The sequence below is a fragment of the Triturus cristatus genome, chromosome 10, assembly GCF_964204655.1.
Source record: "Triturus cristatus chromosome 10, aTriCri1.1, whole genome shotgun sequence".
In the NCBI taxonomy this organism is placed as follows: domain Eukaryota; kingdom Metazoa; phylum Chordata; class Amphibia; order Caudata; family Salamandridae; genus Triturus; species Triturus cristatus.
The window spans coordinates 1,067,808,966-1,067,830,243 of NC_140593.1; the positions used below are offsets into that span (position 1 = coordinate 1,067,808,966).

Here is a 21,278-nt window from a genome sequence, read left to right on the forward strand (position 1 = left end):
TTTAGGTCAGCTTAAATACAGTAGTACTGTTTATTGCAAGAACATTGGCAATCTTTTTTTTAAATCACACAGAGTGACAAAAGATGTGCTTTTCACAGTGTTAGTCTCATTTTAGGTCTGCTTAAATACAGTAGTACTGTTTATTGCAAGAACATTTGCCTTTAGCAAAATAAAAAATACTGATGAACCCAGAAACCTTGTCTGTGTAAAGTGGACAGCTGTGACCAGCATCCCTTCCTGCATCTCCTGCCAGGTGGTGGCTAGGCAGCACTTATTGGCCCTGCAGCCCTCTTAAGGGCAGAGTCACTACCGCAGCACGGGACGCGCGCTGACATGCCCGGGCCAAGGGCGGGACCATCTGCGTCCATCAGAGGCTGGGTTTGGTTACCCCTCATGGTCCGAAACGTTCATCATCTATTCAGCTGGCAGCTGCTTCAAAGCAACATGGGTTAGCAAAAGGCCAGTGGCAGCTCAGTGAGTGGTACTGCTAAGCGGGGACAGGTTCATTCACCAATGATCTATCTACAGCCATGTCTGTTATTAATTCGAAGATTAATTCAGTGGAGGGGAGGTTGCGAGTCACTAGAAGAACATTGACACTGTTAGCAACGAACGAGCATTCCGTTACACAGCCAAGTACAGACACAGAAGAGATAACTGGAGTTGACGAGGGGGGAGCTGTTAGTGCAAGTAGTGAGCCTGCGATTATTTTATCTATTCCATTAAATTTTTGTGAGCATTTGCGGGAATTAGACATTGTACAGCAGCCTTACAATGGGAAAACACATCTACTACTGCCTTAGTTGCTGCTGACAATACAGCCTCCACAGAGGCTGCAATGCAGCATTGTGATTGGTTTGAGCGCCGTGGTTCAACGCTCAGTTAGGGAAAGGGAGCCAGAGCATTTTCAGCCTGGGTGGAGAACATGCTAAGTGCGCATGACTGTTAGTCCGGCCCAAGATGGCCATCCAAACAGTCATGAGCACTAAGAGAGTGCCACCACTCCTCCCCCTGTGCTGCCCAGACCCACCCCAAAAAACTGCCTCAGCACGGAAAAATAAAATGATATCCTCACATTATTTTATTTTTCCATTTCTGCAGTGCCGAAAGGCGGTGCCTTGGCGAAGTAGCCACCCCTGCAACTGACTTCTACGGCTCGAACTCCTCGCCTGTGTCACTGTCACTCCATTCACGTGTATCATTACAATCATTACAAACAATAAGAGTGTCTCGAGGGGTATCTTCTATACACAAAACTATATCACAAGACCACATACCAATGTGTGTTTGATTGGTTCTGATGCTCCGTCCATCACCACCCCCTTTTGTAACGCTTTGTTCGCCATAAGTTGGCAGGGTATGCTCAGACGCGAGTCCCTTGCTCACTTTGCCACTGGATTCAAGCAAGCCTGGCTGAAGACGGCTGAAATGCCAGAAACCGGTCCTAGGAAGCTTGTTTCCGGTCCAGGGAAGGCATGGCTTGGCAGTTCGGGCTGGACTGTTCCCATGAGGCACAGGGTCAGACTGATTTGCATATGGCCATGTCTGAACTGGGGTGGCAGAGTGGGCTAAAGAACGGTGATGGATCAAACCCAGATCTGTTGACTGGGTGTGAGTGTTTGATTGGTTCTGATGCTCCGTCCATCACCACCCCCTTTTGTACCACATACCAATGTAGGCGCTTTTCAAAATTGATTATTGCGCAATCGTTATATAAAGCACTGGAAAAACACAGAAACTTGAGGCTGGCAGCTGAGGGGGCCCCATCCTCACAGCTTAACGAGATGGGGTGGCACTCACCCTCGTACAGGGCAATGCAGGGTCGTGCTCTTTTCGTTAAGTACATATCTACATAGTCAGGTTGGTTTGTCCACACGCCCTCTTCCGAAATGCAAGAGTCGGCACTGAGAGGGAGCATCGACTCACGTGCGGCTGGGCCACGCCTTCCGGAGCAAGGGGCGGTACCTTCCGGTGCAGCAGCTGGTTGTCCTTTCCGGTGCATGGCTGTGGGCGGTTTGTCATCGATGGGAGCCGGGTTTTTCAGGGCGGGACATATTTTCCAACCAATCGTAGGGCTCAGTGAGGACAGCCACCACAAAGACCTCGGTACGACCGCCCCTTAGACTGTCAATCCGTGCAAAACCATCGTTCTGATTACATTGGAGTCGGAAGCTAAGTAGAGGATCTCGGATGTGTACTGTCTTTTGTCGGGAGGTAAAGCCCCCATTTGGGAACCTCCCGCATGATTCGGGAGGATGTATGCCAACACCGAATGAGACGTCCGCAGAACTGGGCCTCTGAGCACCAGACTGGCCCAGAAGGCGGGGCTGTAGGCTGGGACTTTGCTCGCTCGCAAGACGGCCTCTGAAAAGACATACCCGTCTGCAGAAATCCACCCCGCCCCCTGAGGAAAAGATCTTCGGATGCAGGAGGTCAGACACCGGAGCGGGGACATTGACATGCCCATGACTGGGTTTCGGTGTCTTTGAATGCCCGACCGCCTTGAAGGAGGAGATGCACGGATGTGCTTGTGGAAACCGGTGGCTCTAAAACCCACCGGTAAGGGGAACTCGGTGCCTTGCCTAATTCTCTTCCGTTAGAGGGGATCGATTCCAAAGGTTGAAGGATGTCCGCGGTGGTTAATTACTCACCTCCCTGGTGGGTGAACCTGCTTCACCGGCTCCCCCACATTAACCTGCAGTGGGAAACCATCAGTGGGGATTTTCGGCCAGAGGACACAGAATATCAGCAGGTAATGGTCCCGTTTCCACCTTAGGATGGCATGGGCACAGAGAAAGACTCCCTTTTCTTTTAACCTGATGCAAAAACAAACCCTATGTGAATGTGTAAATGTTATTGTTTTTGCATTTGTCGAAGGTCCTTGGGCGATCGTAATTTCTTTGTGCAGTTTTAGGGTGCCTAGAAAGGTATTTGCACGGATATGTGCCACCTGAGACAAAGGCACGTTTGCCGGCCTTTCTTCTGGTAGTAAAATGCATCATTCCTTGTGGGGGCAACTTGATTACCCAATGTTGGTAGTGTTCTAGTCAGTCACCTGGTAATTGTTGTAAGCTAAACTAGGCCCTGGTGCTTTCCAATGACGTAATTTGCGACATGTCCTTTGCATTCACTCATCGTTATGAGTTGGCCAAAGGAATGTTGGAACAGGACAATAAAGATCCTGTTCGTTCCAATTTGTTGTATATTAAGGTGCTTTGTGTATTTTGTGTTAGTTGTTACAGTCTACGCTTTTCATATTTTTGTGCTCAGTTAAAGATTGTTTGTGCTATATTGTGAATGAATGTTTGGGGAGTGAGTTTCCAGATTTTTATACTATCTTAGAGCAAAAAAGATTTTGGGTTTATCTGCAGCTGCTTACCCATTCCGCGTGATCATTCGTTGTTCCCAAACCTGCCTTGACATGTCCCAGGTCTCACTCTCTTTTGTGGGAACCTGTGATCTTTTTCCTTTAGGAAGTAATTGGGAGCCTAATTCAGTGCTTGGGGCTCCTGATAAACAATTATGTTTGTAGGTGTGACTTGAAGATGGCCCTGGTTCTTTTGCTGTCCACCGTCAAATCATATTCATAAACATTTTCTGTAATATATTACATTGTTATCGTACTTCTTCTCCCATAAGACACTTCTTTGCCTCTCACTGCTTTCTTTTCCAACTAAATATTATTTGGTGTATTGAAAACACTTTGCTTTCTACATGGTATAGAACATACACTGGGCCCAAAAATGTGTCTTGGGTATGGCACTCCTTCTGTCAAGATATAATTCTGTTGTTGCAACCCACCAGTCAGACTGTTATTTGGCTAGGTTTTTGTATCGTGAGGGGTCACATCTTTATTCCAGCCAGTTCCCAAGAACATGGCTTTTGAAGTACGTCTCTCCTATGTGGTCTTTTCTGATTAAATGTAAAGTGTATTCCAGAAAAAACGGAAGTTCACATAATATTACTTTAACGCCATGCGAAAGAGATGTCCATCCACGCTCTTATTCCATGCTGGGTTCTAATGACTGAGCAGGGGCTTACATCCTTAGAAATCAGCCCCACACAGTTCCGGGAGTAGCCAGAGTGGTCATTGAATATGTTGTTGTTTTAAAATTAGTTGCTGCATCCTGCAAGCGTTTGGTGTCGTAATTGTATTTCTTGACTTGCTAAAGTGGGGTAGAATTGGAATGGCTCGCGAAAAATAGGCATTTTCAGTTCTCGCCAAGCCAAAAGCAGCATTTAGGTTGTTGTAGGTTTTTACCTGGTTATTTGAGAAGCGACCCAGTAAGGCGTTAAGTAATGCCATATAGACGATGGAAAAGATATTCATAAGACCAAAGGATGAGTGATTTGTAAATGTCATTGGAGTTGTGAGGTGGCGTAATTGCTTCGTACCACCCCTTTAATATTATATTTTCTTTTGTGTCATGTGGAAATAATTACAGGAAACAATTTAAGATATGACGTAATTACCACGAACAACAATGTGTAAACATTGTGTGCAATACTAATAAGAAAAAAATTAATATTTTAGAATTGTAAGGGAAACTGTGTTTTCTAGTCCTACAATATAATGCCAATTAGTGTTCTTGTGACATGAAAAAGTGAGAGTCCGAAGTTAAGTGGTTTGTAAATAAATGTTGCTCAAGCCCAGAGATGACATTAACAGTTAAATATACAAGTGACTTGGTAAATATAGTGCACACTACAAGATAATATTCAGCGTGTTTGTTCTCTTTATTCTCAGTCAGCACAAATCCAGTGGGCAAGGGGTGACGTCACCCCTGTGACTTACGGCCTGCAATTTGATTTCACGTTGATCAGTGTTGACAGGCTGAGCGCGGAAAGAGCTTAGCTTTTCAGAGCTGTTAATTTGGAAGAGACCGCGGTGTACGTCTTAATAGAGCAATGGTTATTATGGTCGTTCTGGGCTATAAGATATTCTGACGGAGCTCCTTTAAAATTCAGGCTAGAGATGTGTTCGCACAACCGCCACACTCACTAGATCCAACGGGAGGGACTGCGCTGAGGTTTACCGAGCATTCACTCGGGTTGCGGAGTGAATAGCTTGGAAGTTCCTTTGTGTTATCTTTTGTAGCCTTGAAATAAATCCATATTATTAGTGAGCTGTGCAATTCAATGCCCAGGCCCCTCAAGATATAATTCTGCATTTTCAGTGAGGTAATCCGAGAGTGCACTCACCCATGGCCATGACTTGTCAAGAATGTCGGTGTCTGGGCTCATCGAGGCTCAATGTAGCTCGGTTGTCTTCTCTGCTGATTTTAGGAATGATCAGAAACAGTCTGTGCAGCATCTTTAAGAGCCGTACGAAAATGGACATTGCTGTTCGTTGTATTTCTTATCTGTGGGCAACAAGAGAAAACATCCCTTTCACCATCCGCATGATTTTTTCGTTACCGTTCTCTAGTAACTAAATATGTATCTCTTTCTGTTCAGGTCAGATGTTAATCTTTAAACTGTGGCCAATGTATAGCCCCTTTCTAAGCAAACCCTCGCATTTCTATTAACATGCCTGGATCAGGACTTTCAGGAGGCGGGTGGGAGTGAGGCAGGAGAGCAGGTTTATATTTGCCTTCTTGGACTGCATTTCAGTGAAGCTCTTCGGTTTGACTTGCATCTCAAATTGAGAAAACTGCTACAAGGTGGAAATAGCAAAATAAATCCATTTTAGCGACTAATTCAATGTTTATGGGAATCGCTTTTAACTGCAGTACCTATTTTGTAAGTCTATATTGATTCAGCTTGATGAGTGTTAAATCCTTCAGGGAGACCAAAGGTTACTGTTGATTGCTTGGGCACTTGAGGACTTATAACCCTGACCGGATGTGACGGGGCAGGGGCGGCAGATACGACAAACAAGAGAATGCAGGGTGGTCGAGCACTTTATTCTCAACCGGGTACAGGGCTTCTGCCAATAATGTTCGGTACAAGGATGGTCTGTCTCCGGCTTCCTCAGTCTTTGGACTGTCGGGTTGACACTCAGGGCGACACGCTCCTATTCGCTCTTCAGGTCCGCTGCTGTTGACTCCCCGGTCTGGTTCCCTCCGTGTCTTCCCTCCGTCGTATAGGACAAAAGAGACGAAAGTACGGGTTAGGTCGGGGATCTCGTGCGCCGGGACACAAGTAGGGCCGGGAGTGAGGGAAACCAAGTGCTTGTAGTGCTCTCACTCTCTCGTGACTGTGAGGGGAGGTGCACGTGTGAGGGGGGATACTAGGGCAGGGTACTGGATTCGGTCTCGGTGTTACGGGTCTGGGTTTATCAATGGTGGTGAGGTGGCTTTCCCCAACCAACCCGCTACCCTTCCACGTACCTGCTCGAGCCACGCTCCTCCCCTGGGAACGTGGCCGGGCGCTTCGTGGTAACGTTGGCCTCCTGGCTTGTCGGTGTCGTCTTCGTCCGGTCTCCCTTCGTCCGTACTGCTACCTCCGCTTCTCCCCTCTCGAATCGTCCTCCTTCTCTGCACTGAATCTCCTTCCGCCTCCTGGGAAACGCCGTCCGTCGTCTTCCGGAATCCTACCGCTTTTGTATATCATAGCAACGTGACGTCATCGGTGGGAGTGGTCTCGTCAGTCTGAAAGGCGAAGTTAAAGGAGCCCTGTCCACTTTCCACGGGCCAGTCCTGCGTATAATAGGGATATGTCTCCTCCAGTGGTCCTGTCACTTCGGGTTGCTGCAGGGGGAGAGAAGGGGTCAACGAGGCATCTGGTGTACAACATTTCGGATTATAGGAGGGCGGTCCTACAGTATCGAACGCCCTGTCACACCGGATTAAAAAACAATACCAAATGAGTTGACAAGGGCCTGTTGCTGAGAACGGATACAGGACCATTTTTCAGCACAGTACCCATAGACCTAGCACCTGAGCTCTCTTCTGTTTTATGCACTGAAAGTTGAATCTGATTTTCTTCCCTTTTGTAGACTGTTTGTTCTTTTTTCTGTCCACTGATTGGAGGTGAGCTTTGGACAGTTTAGAACAGCAGCACCCAATTCTTTCATGCATGCAAAAAAATGGTTGCTTCCTTTTTAGGCACTCAGTGGCCCTTACAAACTCAGATCAGATCTACTTTCTAGTCCATTCATGACCTATGACTAACCAGCCAGTTTCCTTTCCTACTGATTCCGTAAACTGCATGCCAAAAAACAACAGTTTTTGCAGTGTGAACTGTACACATCGCACTAGTTGTTGGAGCAGAATATGCGTGCATTCTGGCTACTATAATATATACATTGCTACTTTCTTTGGGTTACATTTTCCTTCTGGAAGCTATCCATGGTCTTTAGTCAAATATTTTGCTCCCTCATTTCTAATCTGTCAAATGTTTTCCACTGGTCCAGGGAAGACCTGGCTTGGCAGTTCGGTCTGGACTGTTCCCATGAGGCACCGGGCCAAGACTGATTTGCATATGGCTTGGTCTGAACTGGGGTGGTGAAGTGAGCTAAAGAACGATGATGGATTCAACCCAGATCTGTGACTGGGGGTGAGCATCTGAAAAGTTTCAGCGCTCCGTCCATCATCTTGTGTTTACCTAATTTTTGCCTCTGTCATTTTCCCCATTTCTAACTTGATTTTATGTATTTTGAAGCAGTAAATTATGACAATAAATTAGTTTTATTGACCGTTCGAATCTTCATCCAGGAGCTATATCAGAGAACATTAACACTGTTTCAGAATGAGATGTCAGGACAAGTTTACGTAGTCGTTCTGATTCAGGAAAAATTCCAATACGATGGTTTCATAGTGAAATATCTTTATATGGAGGTGATTTAAGAAATCTGAGTTGGATTGGCAAAAGTAGCAAACAGCCAACACGTGTTTCGGCCCCTTACATGGCCATCCGCCTGGGGCTTCTTCAGGGCTGTACATTAACACAAAAATACATAGACATGTGGGGGCCAAAATAACAGTGCCCCATACCATTGGAGCATGGACATTCAGACATCAGGAAAGAATACAGAATGAAAATTAAGAAATGAATAAGGTGGGACATATAGCAACATATTACAATACACAAAACAACAAAAGGTATGTAAGTAGGCATGATCCACATGGGGACCATTGTGTGGCGGTCAGCAGAATATGTATATAATGTATAAAGAGACAAGCATGATAATGACATAATTGGCGAAGTACGTGTAGTGCAGCAATCAGAATCATTAAACAAGGCAATGCGCGACATCGACATGCAGTTTGTTTTTTGAGTTGATAAGATCATAGGCAGGTGGGGGCAGGAATGCACACAGAATAACACGTACAAAAAAAACGCGTACGAAAAAGCAAGGGCAGGAGGGCGGGATAAGAGGTTAAGCAATGTGGCGTTGAGCATCGAATGCATACATACAGTTAATCATGAAGCGTATTTGGAAAATACCATGAAAGCGACATTTCAAAAGGAGTAGGCAGGTTATGTAGGCATTTATGACAAGTAAAAAACAGAAGTGCACATAAAAATTAAGGAGTTGTATGGTTACGTAACAGGAAACAAAGGGCAGGGTCGTGTTCGGGGGGGAAAATAAGCAAGAGTAGCTCGGTTAGTTTTCAGGACGCATGGGTGGAAAGCATGCCATGGCCTGTTCTGCGCTGAGCTAATGAAAAAGTAAATAAAGTAACCAGGCTCGTCCCCACCAAGTGTTGGGAGCTATGAAAAAGCTCTAGTGTGCGTCCGGTTGGGGGGTGAGTGGTAGGCGGTTTGCGGAGGACTGGTGGTTTTATCTCTGATCGCCGCATGAAAACATAGCTGTGTGTGTGGGGAGGGGGTGAGGGGGATGTGTAGGAAAGGGTCTCTGCAGTGGGTGGTACTGGGGGAGGCAGGTGGTGAGGCAACGAGTAAATCTCAACTGAGTAGTGGCTTACCGTAGTAAGTGTCAAATTTGCTAAAATCTTCTTAAGTCTATGCGTCTAGAGATCCTAGGTCGACCTATGGGGAAAAGGCGGGTAGGAGTAAAGATATGTCCTAGTCAGTTAAAGCGGACGGGAGAAGCATCGGCCTCCGGTGCTTGTGCTTACCTATTAATAACGGGCATTAATTCCCACCGGTCTGTCTTCAGGATTAGTCAGTTCGGCACCTCGCCTGGGAGGTAGCTTTAAATACGGAAAGCGGCGTGGAGTTGTTCCGTGTCATACGGTCAGGAGACCGGTAAGGACCCAGTTGGTGGTCGCCATCTTGGAAGGGTGGATTAGACATGGGTCGCATCAGCAAGAGACTGTGCCGGGGGCCAGGAAGGATGCACTGTACCCAGGGGCTAGGTTAGTATGATTAATAATGCAAGAGGCGTGGACAGGATTTATTGTAGTGCGGGGGCAACACGTAACGTGCGATGTCGCATTACGGGCGCCATCCTGGAACGAGAAGTGCTACTGAGGAGGTCACTGGTGTGTATCGTGTCAGCATGTAAACAAAGACTGTCTCTAGCACGTTTTTAATGGCGATCGTCATATTGGTGTGGGGGGTTGGAAGGGCAGTAGGTGTGTGTCGTGTCTTTATGTGAAAAGAAGAAGAAAGGTCCTAAAAGTCTGAGGTGTAACGAGAGGCAGGTCATAGGAGCTAGCTACATCGGGACTATATTGAGCATCAAGTCCCTGATGGACAAAGATTGGTTGAGCACGTATCGTCCCAGGGTCTGGAGGTCCTGAGGTCAAGTCTAGGTAAACAGTCTGGAATTGGATGGATAGTGGAAGCGGTATGGTGTGTGAGCCCTTCCCTGTGGGTCATACACTTTACATAGCATGCAAAAACTGAATGGGCAATAGTTAAGGAAAAGTGAATTATTCATCTCCCAGCCATACATGCATTTCAGCATCCTTATTCAAACCCAGTGTCACTGTCTTGAATTTGAGAATGAGTTCGCTTTCTCTTCTTCTGAGTTTCAGTTCACTATCTCCCACTCTTTTTGCTGGGTGAACTACTTCCAGGCCAAAGAAGGTGAAGTCTTTTTGGTGTGGATGCATGAGGTGAAAGTGCTCTGTCAGAGGGTGGCCATTGTTGTGGTTGTGTATGTTCCGGTAGTGTTCTTGTTTCTGGATTCGTAGTGGTCGAATTGTACTCCCAATGTACGGGCGGTTGCAAGGACAGAAAATAACATAGACCGTGAATTTGCTGTTGCAGTCAATCCATTCAGTTATCGTGAACTGTTTTCCTTGGGTCATGTTGACTTTTGTGGTTTTGCTGATGCTAAGTTTGCATATGCTTCTGGATGGTTTTTGAGATGATTATTGAGGCTGGGCGTATGTTGTAAGAGATGCCAATGGCGGTTCAGGGTTTGTCTTATGTGGTTGTGTCCATTGTGATAATCTGTGATAAAGCGAATTGCTGTGTTCTCCACCTGTTTTCTCTCCTGTTGTAAGGTCTCTTACAACAGGAAGTTGGTCTTCGGTCAACTTCAGATATTGTGGTGAGTCTCTGTTAGGGAGTTTCTATTGTATCCTCGTAATTCCAGTTGTGATATTGTCTCTGCTCCTTTTTCCATAAATATTTGTTCTTCGCTACACTTCACTACAATTTCGTCGAGTTCTTAATAACTCCCCCTTGGGATTATTTCTGACGTTATGCCTTGGGTGGCAGCTGTCCGCCCTCAGAATTGAGTTGGCCGCTGTTTCTTTTCGGTGGAGTTTGCTGTGCAATGTGTTGTCTTTGACATACAGTGTCAGGTCCAAGCAATTGATCTCCTGTTGTGAAAAGGTGTATGTGGTTTTAATATCCCAGGGAAACATTGTTTTACTACTTGGAAAATAACATATGCTTTCTATTTGGTGAACGTGTGTTTCTTTAAGTCTTATGTAACAATGCATGACTCTTCACCGTAAGATGAGAATAATGCTTGTGTGGGCAGAATTTAGGAGAGCATTTCCTTAGGTGTGGTGAGGCGGGTGTATTCTACTACAGGGACGTTATTTCTAAATTGGCAAGTTTTCATGGAATCGCTTAGTGATGGCCCTGAGGTTAGGTGGAGGCCAAACTCAAGTCCAATGTTACTCTGAAGCTTCTTTTTATTCTTAAATTCACACTCTAGTCAACACGTTTTGGCTAAATAGATTTTCTCAGGGCTAGAAATCATATAATGTACAAACTCAAATTAATCATTCAATCGTAAAAGCAAAGTGGATATCCCCACCTCATGAAAACATCAACAATGTTAGAATAATAAAATTACAATAAAAGGCAGGGGCTGACTTGCAGAGAGAGATGGAGTCAAAACACCCAGGGGAAGTGACCCACATGGCAAAGATTAAAGGTAAAAACAATAGTGTGAGCTGAAAAGACAGGGAAACAAGACACCATAGAGAAACGTCTAAAAAAAAAAGATCATAGCAAGAATCCAAAGCTCACCTAATACAAAGGATCAGTTAATACATTCGGTCAAATCTGGTAACACTAACAAAAATGTATCTATGCATGAACACCACCAAAAGACTTAATGGTTCCTAAGCAAAACAAAGTTTCAGAAATCCCCTTACCCGATGTTCCAACCTTCCAAATAAGATACATTTGGAGCATAATTCAACATTATAGCGCATGCCTTAACATTTAATTATGTTCATTAATACATGTAGTACAAAGCTTAAAAAGCATAATTCTCCAAAGAGGAGATTGTCAAACAACAACTGAGTTTAACATAAAGTAAATTAAATTGCGAGGAAGCAGAGCAGATCATATCTTTGAGACTGAAAAAAAAACCTCTCAGTAAAGTTTTTCAAAAACTATAGGCGATTAAGAGGGGTAAAAAGTCAACACTAAAAGACACACAAGTGTCCACTTTCCCCTATCTCACCCCTTAATAAGTGTCCGGCCATCCACAAGACAACAGGTGTGTGGCATACTGCACAGGTGCCATCTTGATTCCTGTGTATTTATACCCGTAATAGAGCGAGTACTATTACCAAAAATTATAACTTAAGAGTTCATAAGCGCCCTTATCAACTCTACTCCTGCTGTTTCGGTACTTTTCCTATCTCGTGGTCCTCCTAGTGGCCCCTCCAATTGCTATCTCAGAACTTCTGCATCTCATTGTTCACCAAAGGTCTTCTTCCTATTACCTTCTCTGGCCTTATCTGAGCTCTGTCCCTTTTGCTTGTTAGCGCCCTATTGGCATCACTGCCCTCAGTCTCAGGGCTTCACTGATCTTTGTGCATTCTGTGCCGCATGATCCACTTCTTGCCACCTCCTCCTACTGTCTGGGGACTTGACTGATCTCTCTTCCTTCTGCTTCTCAATGTCCTAGTGGCCCCACACCTACTGCCTTACGGCTTCACTAATCCGTTCCTTCAGCATCTCAAGGTCTATCTAGGCCTCCTCTGCCTCATTCTACTGTCTTTGGCCTTCTATGATCTTTCTTCTGCTTCTTGCTTAACTTCCACCCTTTTAGGTATCTTGGGACATCACTGTTGTCCTGATCCTTTAGCCTCTCAGGGTCCTTTCAGGTGGCCCTTCTCCTAGTCCTCCTCCTTATGGACACAACTGATGAATATTCTTTCTACTTCTTGCACTTGTCTGAGTTACCCTAAATCTGGTACCGTAGAACTGAACTCGTCTCTGTTTATCTCTATCCTTCTAAAGATCCCTTACTCCTGCTACCTCCTGACTTCACCCTTCACTTTTCTTTTTGCTTCTCCCGGACCTCCTTAAAGCTTCCTTGCTATCTCATGAAGTGATTAACCTCATTTACGTATTTAGCTTCTTCCTCTTCAATCCACTCTCGTATCTTCCTTTTGTGTTCGGTTTACCATTTTAGTTACATTTCTGGGCTTTGAAGAAATTATAAAGACTATATCAGTAAGTAAATACTCCCTGCAGATGTGCAGTTGCCCTCAGGATTGTGAGAATATATGCCACTACCTTTCGGAAGTGGCGTAATGGTTCTCAGCAACGTCGTTCATGTAAAAAAGATGATTAGGCGCTTTATGAGCGCCCATTTATTCTTATTTGCTTTGTTATCAGGATTTGCATAGCACTTTTTCACTCGTCGGCACCGTAAAGCTTTTGTAGTCTGAGTGCAATTTACATACAGTTCTCAAAATTCTCACCCTTTGCAGGCCAAATTAGCTGGTGTTATTGTGTTAACTAGTCTTTCTCCACTTCTTGTAAATTTTGATCCTTAAACCCTGCCAAAATGTTATAAAAGTTGTCGAATGCAAAGTAGCTATAAAACATTCTGCAAATGTTTTATGGTTGCTGCGCTTTGAAAAATATATGGCTTTAAAACACTTCTCTTTTTAACCGCCTGTTTATAAATTAGTATTCAGAATATTTCAAAGGTAATTTGGAAGGTTGGTGCCTTTTTGCTTTGCGATGCGCATGTGGGCTCAGACTGGAAAGCAATCTGCTTTCTCAAAGTTGAAGCCAAGCAGTTTTGGAAGCTGTAGTCTCTGAAAAGTGCGGTTTGACAATCTGTAAGCTGGTGAGTCATAGTCGAAGAATATAGGCTTGTGGGCAGGCGAGAGTGCAGCCTCCTTTGCATTTACTTGCCGCAACTTGTGTGTGTGGTTTGATAACAGGGGGTCTTGAGTTCACAGTTCTCAAACTGACCAGTCAAGGTCATGCCTAAAAAAAGGCTTAGCTAGGGGTCTATATACCTGCCAACTTGAACAAAAAGCTCACCATGTCAGGAGGGGCAGGGCCTTGTATGGGGTGGGGCCTCGTGCAGAGAAGTACCTAAGGGGCTTTTTTGCCCGCAAGGCCACTGCATAAAAAATAAAAAAAAGCTTGCTGATGCCCTGTTGTGTTGTCACACCCCTTAATGGACCTCGGCAGTTAAAAGCCTCAGAAAACGAGCTGGAAATCCACTATTTACAGTGGTTTTCAGCTCGTTTTCCCTGCCACTGTGTGCTATCGGCTCCTCACCGGGTGCCCGTGTGATGGGAGCCGATTGCACGTGTCGCACTGTGTGAATTGGCAGGTCTGGGACCTAATGTTATTGTATAACCATTAAGGTTCTAAAAGGGATCGTCGAGGCTTTTCACAACAATGAAGGGGTTCTTGGGTTCACGGTTCTCAAACAGACCCGTCAAGATCCTGCCTACAAAGGCATCGCTAGGGACCTAATGCTGTTCTATAACCATTAATGTCTTAAAACGGATCGTCAAGGCTTTTCACAACAATGAATCAGCTTTCGTGTGTAAACACTGGCAGAACCACACCTAGAGTCTTGTGTCCTCGAGGCTTTATACCGGTGTGCATGAGCAAGGGAAAGTACTGTTAAATGTAGCCTTAACACAGTCGTTGAATGCACCCACTCGTTCATACCACAGCTGTACGAAGAATTCAAAAGAAATCGATGCGAGGCACTGGATAATCGAGAAGAACAAAAAGGCCCGTTGGCACACCCATGCGCACCCATAATACACCACAAGCATCTTCCTAGATAGTGTAATAGTAAAACACGTTCTAACTCACACAAACCTAATTGAAACAAAACCTTGAACAAACTCTCACCTAACAATGCACCAGCAAATACTAACAACTAGAACTAGCAAGTGAGGGATCCTCCAGGATAAGCACTTTCACACGAAAGGGTTTCAAATGAAGAAATCACAATCATGCCTTAGCAACAATTCTGAGAATTACAACAGTTCCTGTAGCGTAACATGGCTCCCCCTTTTAGAGTAATCTTCATCTCCGGTTTCTTTACTGTGTCCCTTTTTATTTTTTTAAATTTTAAATAGAACAGTGCCACTGCATCACTACTCTTGCTAGAAGTCGCTCGAAGCGGTAGTGGCTTTAATGAAGTTGGTTGCAAGGAGCCATCCTACTAGGGGTGTGCTAATCTCCAAAGGCTTTTCTACTCCAATTTGGTGGGCGTTTTTTATTCTCTTTTCAGACTTGCTGTTTTTGTGAACAGCACGACGTTTGAAGATTGATAAAAAAAAAAAAGACCAAATAGCAGAAGCAAACATCTGCTAACTATGGGTTTGTATGTGGGCAACCCAGAAAAAACTGATTTTAGATGGGAAAATTCATGTGTAGAATACTTTTTTCGTTTGCGAAAACTCTTTTTATTGTAAAGGTAGTCTTTTGGAAAAGTTCTGTGATGTTCATAAACTTTGCATACTTTACTAGGTTTGTAAGTTTTGTACTTCATTCTCATTTACATCGTTACTGGTTACAAAAGGATGCTGTGGCTAAACTCCGAGTTACCAGTCTGGCCAACTGTGCTCCTGTTGTACTGTCTATAGACCTGACTGTCGCTTGACCTCTAGTACTAACTGTACTTTATTTATCAAGCAAGGGTCATCGCCTGAACGATATTCGCATCAACCTTCCTTGATCACATTAGTGATGGCCCTTCCGAGAGGGCCTGAGCTCTTACATGTGTTGCAGGCATAGACCCCCTGCAATTTAGACAATGCATTTTGATTACTTAAAGAAAAATTGTTTGCTATTGAATGAAATTTAGAGGTAGCCCTGGAGCCCCAGGCTCCTTAATTACATTTTGGACCCGACACGCTGGGCCACTGCAGGTTATAATGGACCATACGAAGGTGGGCCTACAAAGAGCCCTAAACGCCCTAAACAGTTTTAACCTCATTAACAACTTGATAGTTAATCGAGGAAATACTAAGGTCATCATTTTTGGGTCCTGCCATCTGAAAAAGAATGCACTGTGGCAACTGGGAAACGCGCAAATCAATACGGTGGCCTCATACAACTACCTAGGGGTTTAGTTGACGGAACGGGCCAAGGTGAACGTACACCTAAAACAGCAGAGCTCCAAGGCCAGCAGGGTCACACATCTATTAAAACAACTAAGCCAGCACTTGATCAGTCCGTCCGCCAGCCCAATTCTGACAGTTTTAAGATCGAAGCTCCTTCCAGCAATCCGCTGCGGCCACCTTGCCTTCCCCGGGAAACTGGACGCCCTCCTCAATTTAGCTCAAGTCAAAGCATACAAGTCAGTGCTACACATACCGAGGTCAGCAAGAAAAGCAAGGCTAAGACTGGAGTTAGGCCTGGCGAGGCCAAACCTCATCTGCCAGGGGGAGATCATAAAGCTATATCTAAGGATAATAAGGGCACCCGCTAACTCCCTAAAAAAATCATCTGAGACCTATTTTTGAGGGGCCAGGCTCGGCATGGAACGCTAGGCTAGAAAACGCTATCAGATTAATGAAGATCGAAGAAGAAAGCATACCGCGGCTGGAGATCCCGCTGAATGCCTGGAAGAGAGCTGTTAACAAACAAGTGCACAAAATCTCCTTCGACCTCGATCTTAAAACGCTTCGTCGAAACTCTCATCTAGATCCGCTGAACAATTCCTAAACGGCAGGAAAAGCACAACCCTACCTAAGCGAGGCTGTCACCATACAGGCCCGAAGTAAAATCTTATTTATGAGGCTGACCATGCTTGGGATTGCGGACTTCAATCCTGCATTGGCCCGAAGAGGGGAATCCACAACTTGTAGACTGTGCCCCTACAGGAGGTAATCCTGGCTGCACCTTTTATGCTGCTGTCCCAACCTCCACAACGAACGCCAGCGACTTCTGCGCCCTATCTGCATCAACAAGGGTATAAAGTCGTGCAGCAAAGCATCAGCCTTGTGTTTTTCAACCACTAACACAATGGCCCTAGCGAGACTCGCGAAATGTATCCATCAAATTAGGATAGCTTTAAAAGCTGCCTACGAAAGCAGTACAACCTAGGGGAAATGCATGGTAAACCCTGTGGTCGAAAGCTGATGGGACCACTCAACGATGCACTAAGGACTGTGCCCTTCTTGCATGCCCCCCAAGAGAGCATTTCAACCAGAGAGATACTTGGAGCCCCACAGAGGGTAGTGCAAGTGCTCTGTAATGTAGATCAACTTCAGGATACAAAACGGGGGCTTCAAGACCATGTCTACAAATGCTGGGGAAAGGCTGACTACGCTGAACTAAGGGAGGGGAAGTTTGAAATCATTGTTTTTAGCTTTTAAATATTGATTGTTTTTACTGTAATGATTTTAATTAATTATACAGTCAATAAAGTGTACGGCTTACGACTAGTTGAGAAGAAAATGTTTTCTGAAGAATTTGAATAACTGTATATAATCCATTGTATATATCCAAAATCTGCGTGGAGAGCAGGATACATGGGTATCCATTAAATTGCTGGTCTATTTCAAATCAATCTTATGAGTACCCCATTTGCATAGGAAGCACAGGCTCTGCTTCCCCCAAGAGAACCATGGTTTTTGTTAACATATACTTATCCGGGTTCCTAGGGACACTGGATTGCCCCTTCATAATTTTACCCATTTCTTTGCAGTCTACCACTGCGAGGGCTTTGTTTGAAAATAATACTTTTTCTCAGTGGATCTTATTCCCTATAATATGTCAGAAAAAGAAACACTTTTGTATACAGAAGACCACATATTAAAACTAGTTAGAGACGCGCCTCCTTCCTAGTAATCAGACCCACAGTTTTAGAGGATGCCCTAAAATCAAAGATTGACAAACTTGAAAAAAAGTAAAGTCAAAACTCACATGCACACAACTACTCGGGCATCTAATGCAACAATACCTTTCCTCCAGTATCATTCCAGTTGGCATCGAGGACCCTAAGTCCCGTGAAGGGTTCCGTTTTGTCGCCAACAATTAGTGCCACTGGATGGTGCTATACATCGAAAGAGCGCTAGTACACATCAAGAAGTTAGAGCAGAAAATTGCAGATCTGACCCAAGAGATTCTTAACGACCAGTCTCTCACAGTCTCTCAATTACGCCTAACAAGCCCTTGAAAATCTTGAGAAAACCACAGTTGAATTAGTTAACTTCACACTTACTGTAAGGTAGAAAAGTTTGCAAAGGACATTAAGAAATACAACAAGCTACAAACTTACTCCTACCTGGTTGAAGATCATTACAAATAGATTATGCAGGTCGTTGCACTTGCAGAGGGAAAGGAAGATGCAGACAATTCGTCACTTTTTCAGGCTCCACTTGTGGACTTTTCCTACTCGGAGAGTGCTCCAGGCACAAGTGCATCACCCCCCCCCCCCCTTCCCCCCAGGCCCTAATCACACTGAGTTTTCATGTTTTTTAACGAGTGGCCATGGATTCCGAGGTCAACAGAGAGGGAGGAGAGGTCGGGGGCTTGGCAGGGGCAGGAACTTCTACCCACAGGAATCACACGGGGAACGCCAGACACGGAGTCAGCACTATTACTGCTAAACACAGACACCACTCCCATTACCACCACTATGGCTCTCATCTTCAACCTCTCACGTTACAGACTGTCAGAAGCTGAGACAGCTGCATTCAGCAGGGGCCTTTTCTTTGTCCCGACAAGCAGACCTGATTTCTTTGAAGTAAAACTAGAAGTTCACGAATTCTTCAGGAAGATAAGACTCGGACATTTCTTCAGTAAGAACGACTACCAGGGTTGGCAGAACGTTACTGGGTTGAGATTACCCTCCACATACTATACTTGTGGAACTTGTAACTTGGGAGAAGCTCGTTTTGAGAGTCTTAGATGCTCTTAAGAACAAACCCTGCTATATACACTACAACATCCCCAGAACTTAGCCTGCCAAACACTTAGGAAAAACAGTGAAATAGTAGTCAAACTTGCAGAAAAGGGTAGCGGGATCGTCATTCAGAACACTGTAGACTACTACAATGAAATCAGAAAACTGAATAATACTGAGTGCTATTCTAAGATAGATAGAAATCCCACTAAAGAGATTCAAGATCTGAATCTGGAACTCACGAAACAGGGTCTGGCTTTGGACTTTCTAAGTCCAAATGAGTTTGACTTTCTCAACAGACTGCACCCCCGCATCCCTGTGATTTACACACTTCTTCAGGTTCACAAAAACCTTGAAAAACCTCCTGGCAGATCCATAGTCTCCGTTTGTGGATCAGTCCTTCAACCATTATGCAAATAAATTGACTTTTTTCATAAAATCACCAGTTCTTGAAACCAAAGCATACATCAGGGACAATGTGGACTTCATCAACAGCATTGAGGATTTTCTCTTTGATGCATCAGAGGACATTTTGGTCACCAGGGATATACAAGCTTTGTATGCTAACGTACCCCAAGAAGAAGCCTTCAGCCTGATCAGTGAGACTCTGGACCGCAGGCCACAACCTACACAAGTCTGTACTTGGTTCATACTCTCACTGACTAAAATAGCTGTTAAAAGGAATTATTTCCTTTTTGGCAAAACATTTGCTACCTAAAAATGGTGTTGCTGTGGGAGCCGGATTCACCCCGGACCTAGCAATCCTCTTCATGGCACACTATGAGGACCAATGTATTTTTGCCAATAATCCATATTAAGACAACATTCTTAAATGGTCTAGATATATCAATGAGCTCTTTCTCTTACAGACAGGGCCACTGTCTTGATTGAAGGACTTTCACAGCTGGATCAACACAGGGACTGACGACATACAATTCACTATTGAACACAATGTAAGAGAGATCCCTTTCCTTGACCTCCGTGTCATAGCAAGCAATGTTAAACTATATACCTCACTGTTCTGTAAGCCCACCGAAAGGAACTCTTTGTTACAATATGGGAGTCATCACCCTAGAAACTTTAGGGACAATCTCCCATTCGGGCAATTCCTTAGGCTCCGCTGCAACTGTTATAGGAAGGAAGACTACTTCAGGGAGTCGTACACACTGATCGCCACACTGATAGAAAGGCAGTACTCCAAACGTTTGGTCAAACAAGCTCACGAGTGCTTGGTACTATCCAAGGGAAGAACAGCAAAACACACAAGATGATGGACGGAATGTTGCACATTGGCAAAACTTTCACCCCCAGTCAGAGATCTGGGTTTAATCCATCGTTATTTTGCTCACCACGCCACCCCAGTTCAGACATGGCCATATGCAAATCAGTCTTGACCCTGTGCCTCATGGGAACAGTTCAGCCCGAACTGCCAAGCCATGTCTTCCCTGGACCGGAATCAAGCATCCTAGGACCGGTTTCGGGGTTTCACCCCTCTTCAGCCAGGATAGCTTGACTCTAGTGGCGTAGTGAGCACGGGACCCACGTCTGGGCATACCCTTCCCACATAGGGCGAACAGCAAAACACACAAGATGATGGACGGAATGTTGCACATTGGCAAAACATTCACCTCCAGTCACAGATCTGGGTTTAATCCATCGTGATTTTGCACACCACGCCACCCCAGTTCAGACATGGCCATATGCAAATCAGTCTTGATTCTGTGCCTCATGTGAGCAGTCCAGCCCGAACTTCCAAGCCATGTCTTCCCTGGACCGGAATCAAGCATCCTAGGACCGGTTTCAGGGTTTCACTCCTCTTCAGCCAGGATAGCTTGCCTCCAGTGGCGTAGTGAGCACAGGAGTTCTTTTTGCATTTGTCACCCCGAGTGGGACGGGTATGCTCAGACGCGAGTCCCGTGCTCTCCATGCCACTGGATTCAAGCTATCCTGGCTGAAGAGGGGTGAAACCCCGAAACCGGTCCTAGGATGCTTGTTTCCAGTCCAGGGAGGACCTGGCCTGGCAGTTCGGGCTGGGCTGTTCCCATTGGGCACAGGGTCTAGACTGATTTGCATATGGCTGGGTCCAAACTGGAATGGCATGGTGAGCAAAAAAACGATGGATTTAGGCCCAGATCTCTGTACTGGGGTGAATGTATGATCTTGTTCTGCATTCTGTCCATCAATAGTTCTTTTTGCACTATTCAAGGGAAGAACTCCTGACTCCACAGTAAAGGACCAAGCAAGCAGACCGTTTGATCTGTGTTAATACCTTTAGCACAGCGAGCAACGCCAATAAGGGTATTGTGAATAAACATTGGGATATTATAAAAACTACTACACCCAAACTCGAAAAACTCCTGTTTGCTTTCAAAAGGGGTTCCAACATCAGGGATGTTGTAGTCGGAGCAGCCCTCCCCAAGTCTCCGACACCCACTCTAACAACCCCGTTGGGCCTACCACTTGCCAGGGCAGACTACAAAGGTGTCCATTGCACAGCCTCCAAATATTGTAAGGAAACCAAAGATTTTGTATGTAATGATGAGTGTTTTGTATTAAGTTCTCTCACTAACTGTAACTCGAACAACGTGGTATATGTCATTTGGTGTCCCTGCAACAAAATATACATAGGACACACTACATAAAAGGTAAAGAACAGGTTCTTACAGCATCGGAGCTGCATCAAATGCAAGGTGACTGGAGTACCATTGATTGAACGTTTCCACAAACAACAACACACTACAGAAGAAATCATTTGGCAGGTGATTGAACAACTGATTCCGGACTCAAGAGGCCGGAATGTAACACTTAAACTGATGACTAA

General features: G+C 44.9%; 1 protein-coding gene across 3 annotated transcripts in view; it reads left to right on the forward strand.

Moving 5' to 3' along the window:
• The first annotated feature begins 2,110 nt into the window (after positions 1-2,110).
• Positions 2,111-21,278, forward strand: part of TTYH3 (tweety family member 3) — a 320,368-nt gene continuing 301,200 nt past the window's right edge. For 2 of the 3 annotated variants that reach the window (XM_085629214.1, XM_085629213.1), the window contains exon 1: positions 2,127-2,752. In XM_085629214.1, coding sequence (XP_085485340.1) covers positions 2,627-2,752 — 126 coding nt within the window. In that variant the 5' untranslated portion in view covers positions 2,127-2,626. Of the gene's footprint in view, positions 2,753-21,278 lie in introns of all 3 variants that reach the window. The other variant, XM_085629215.1, reaches the window with a different exon arrangement.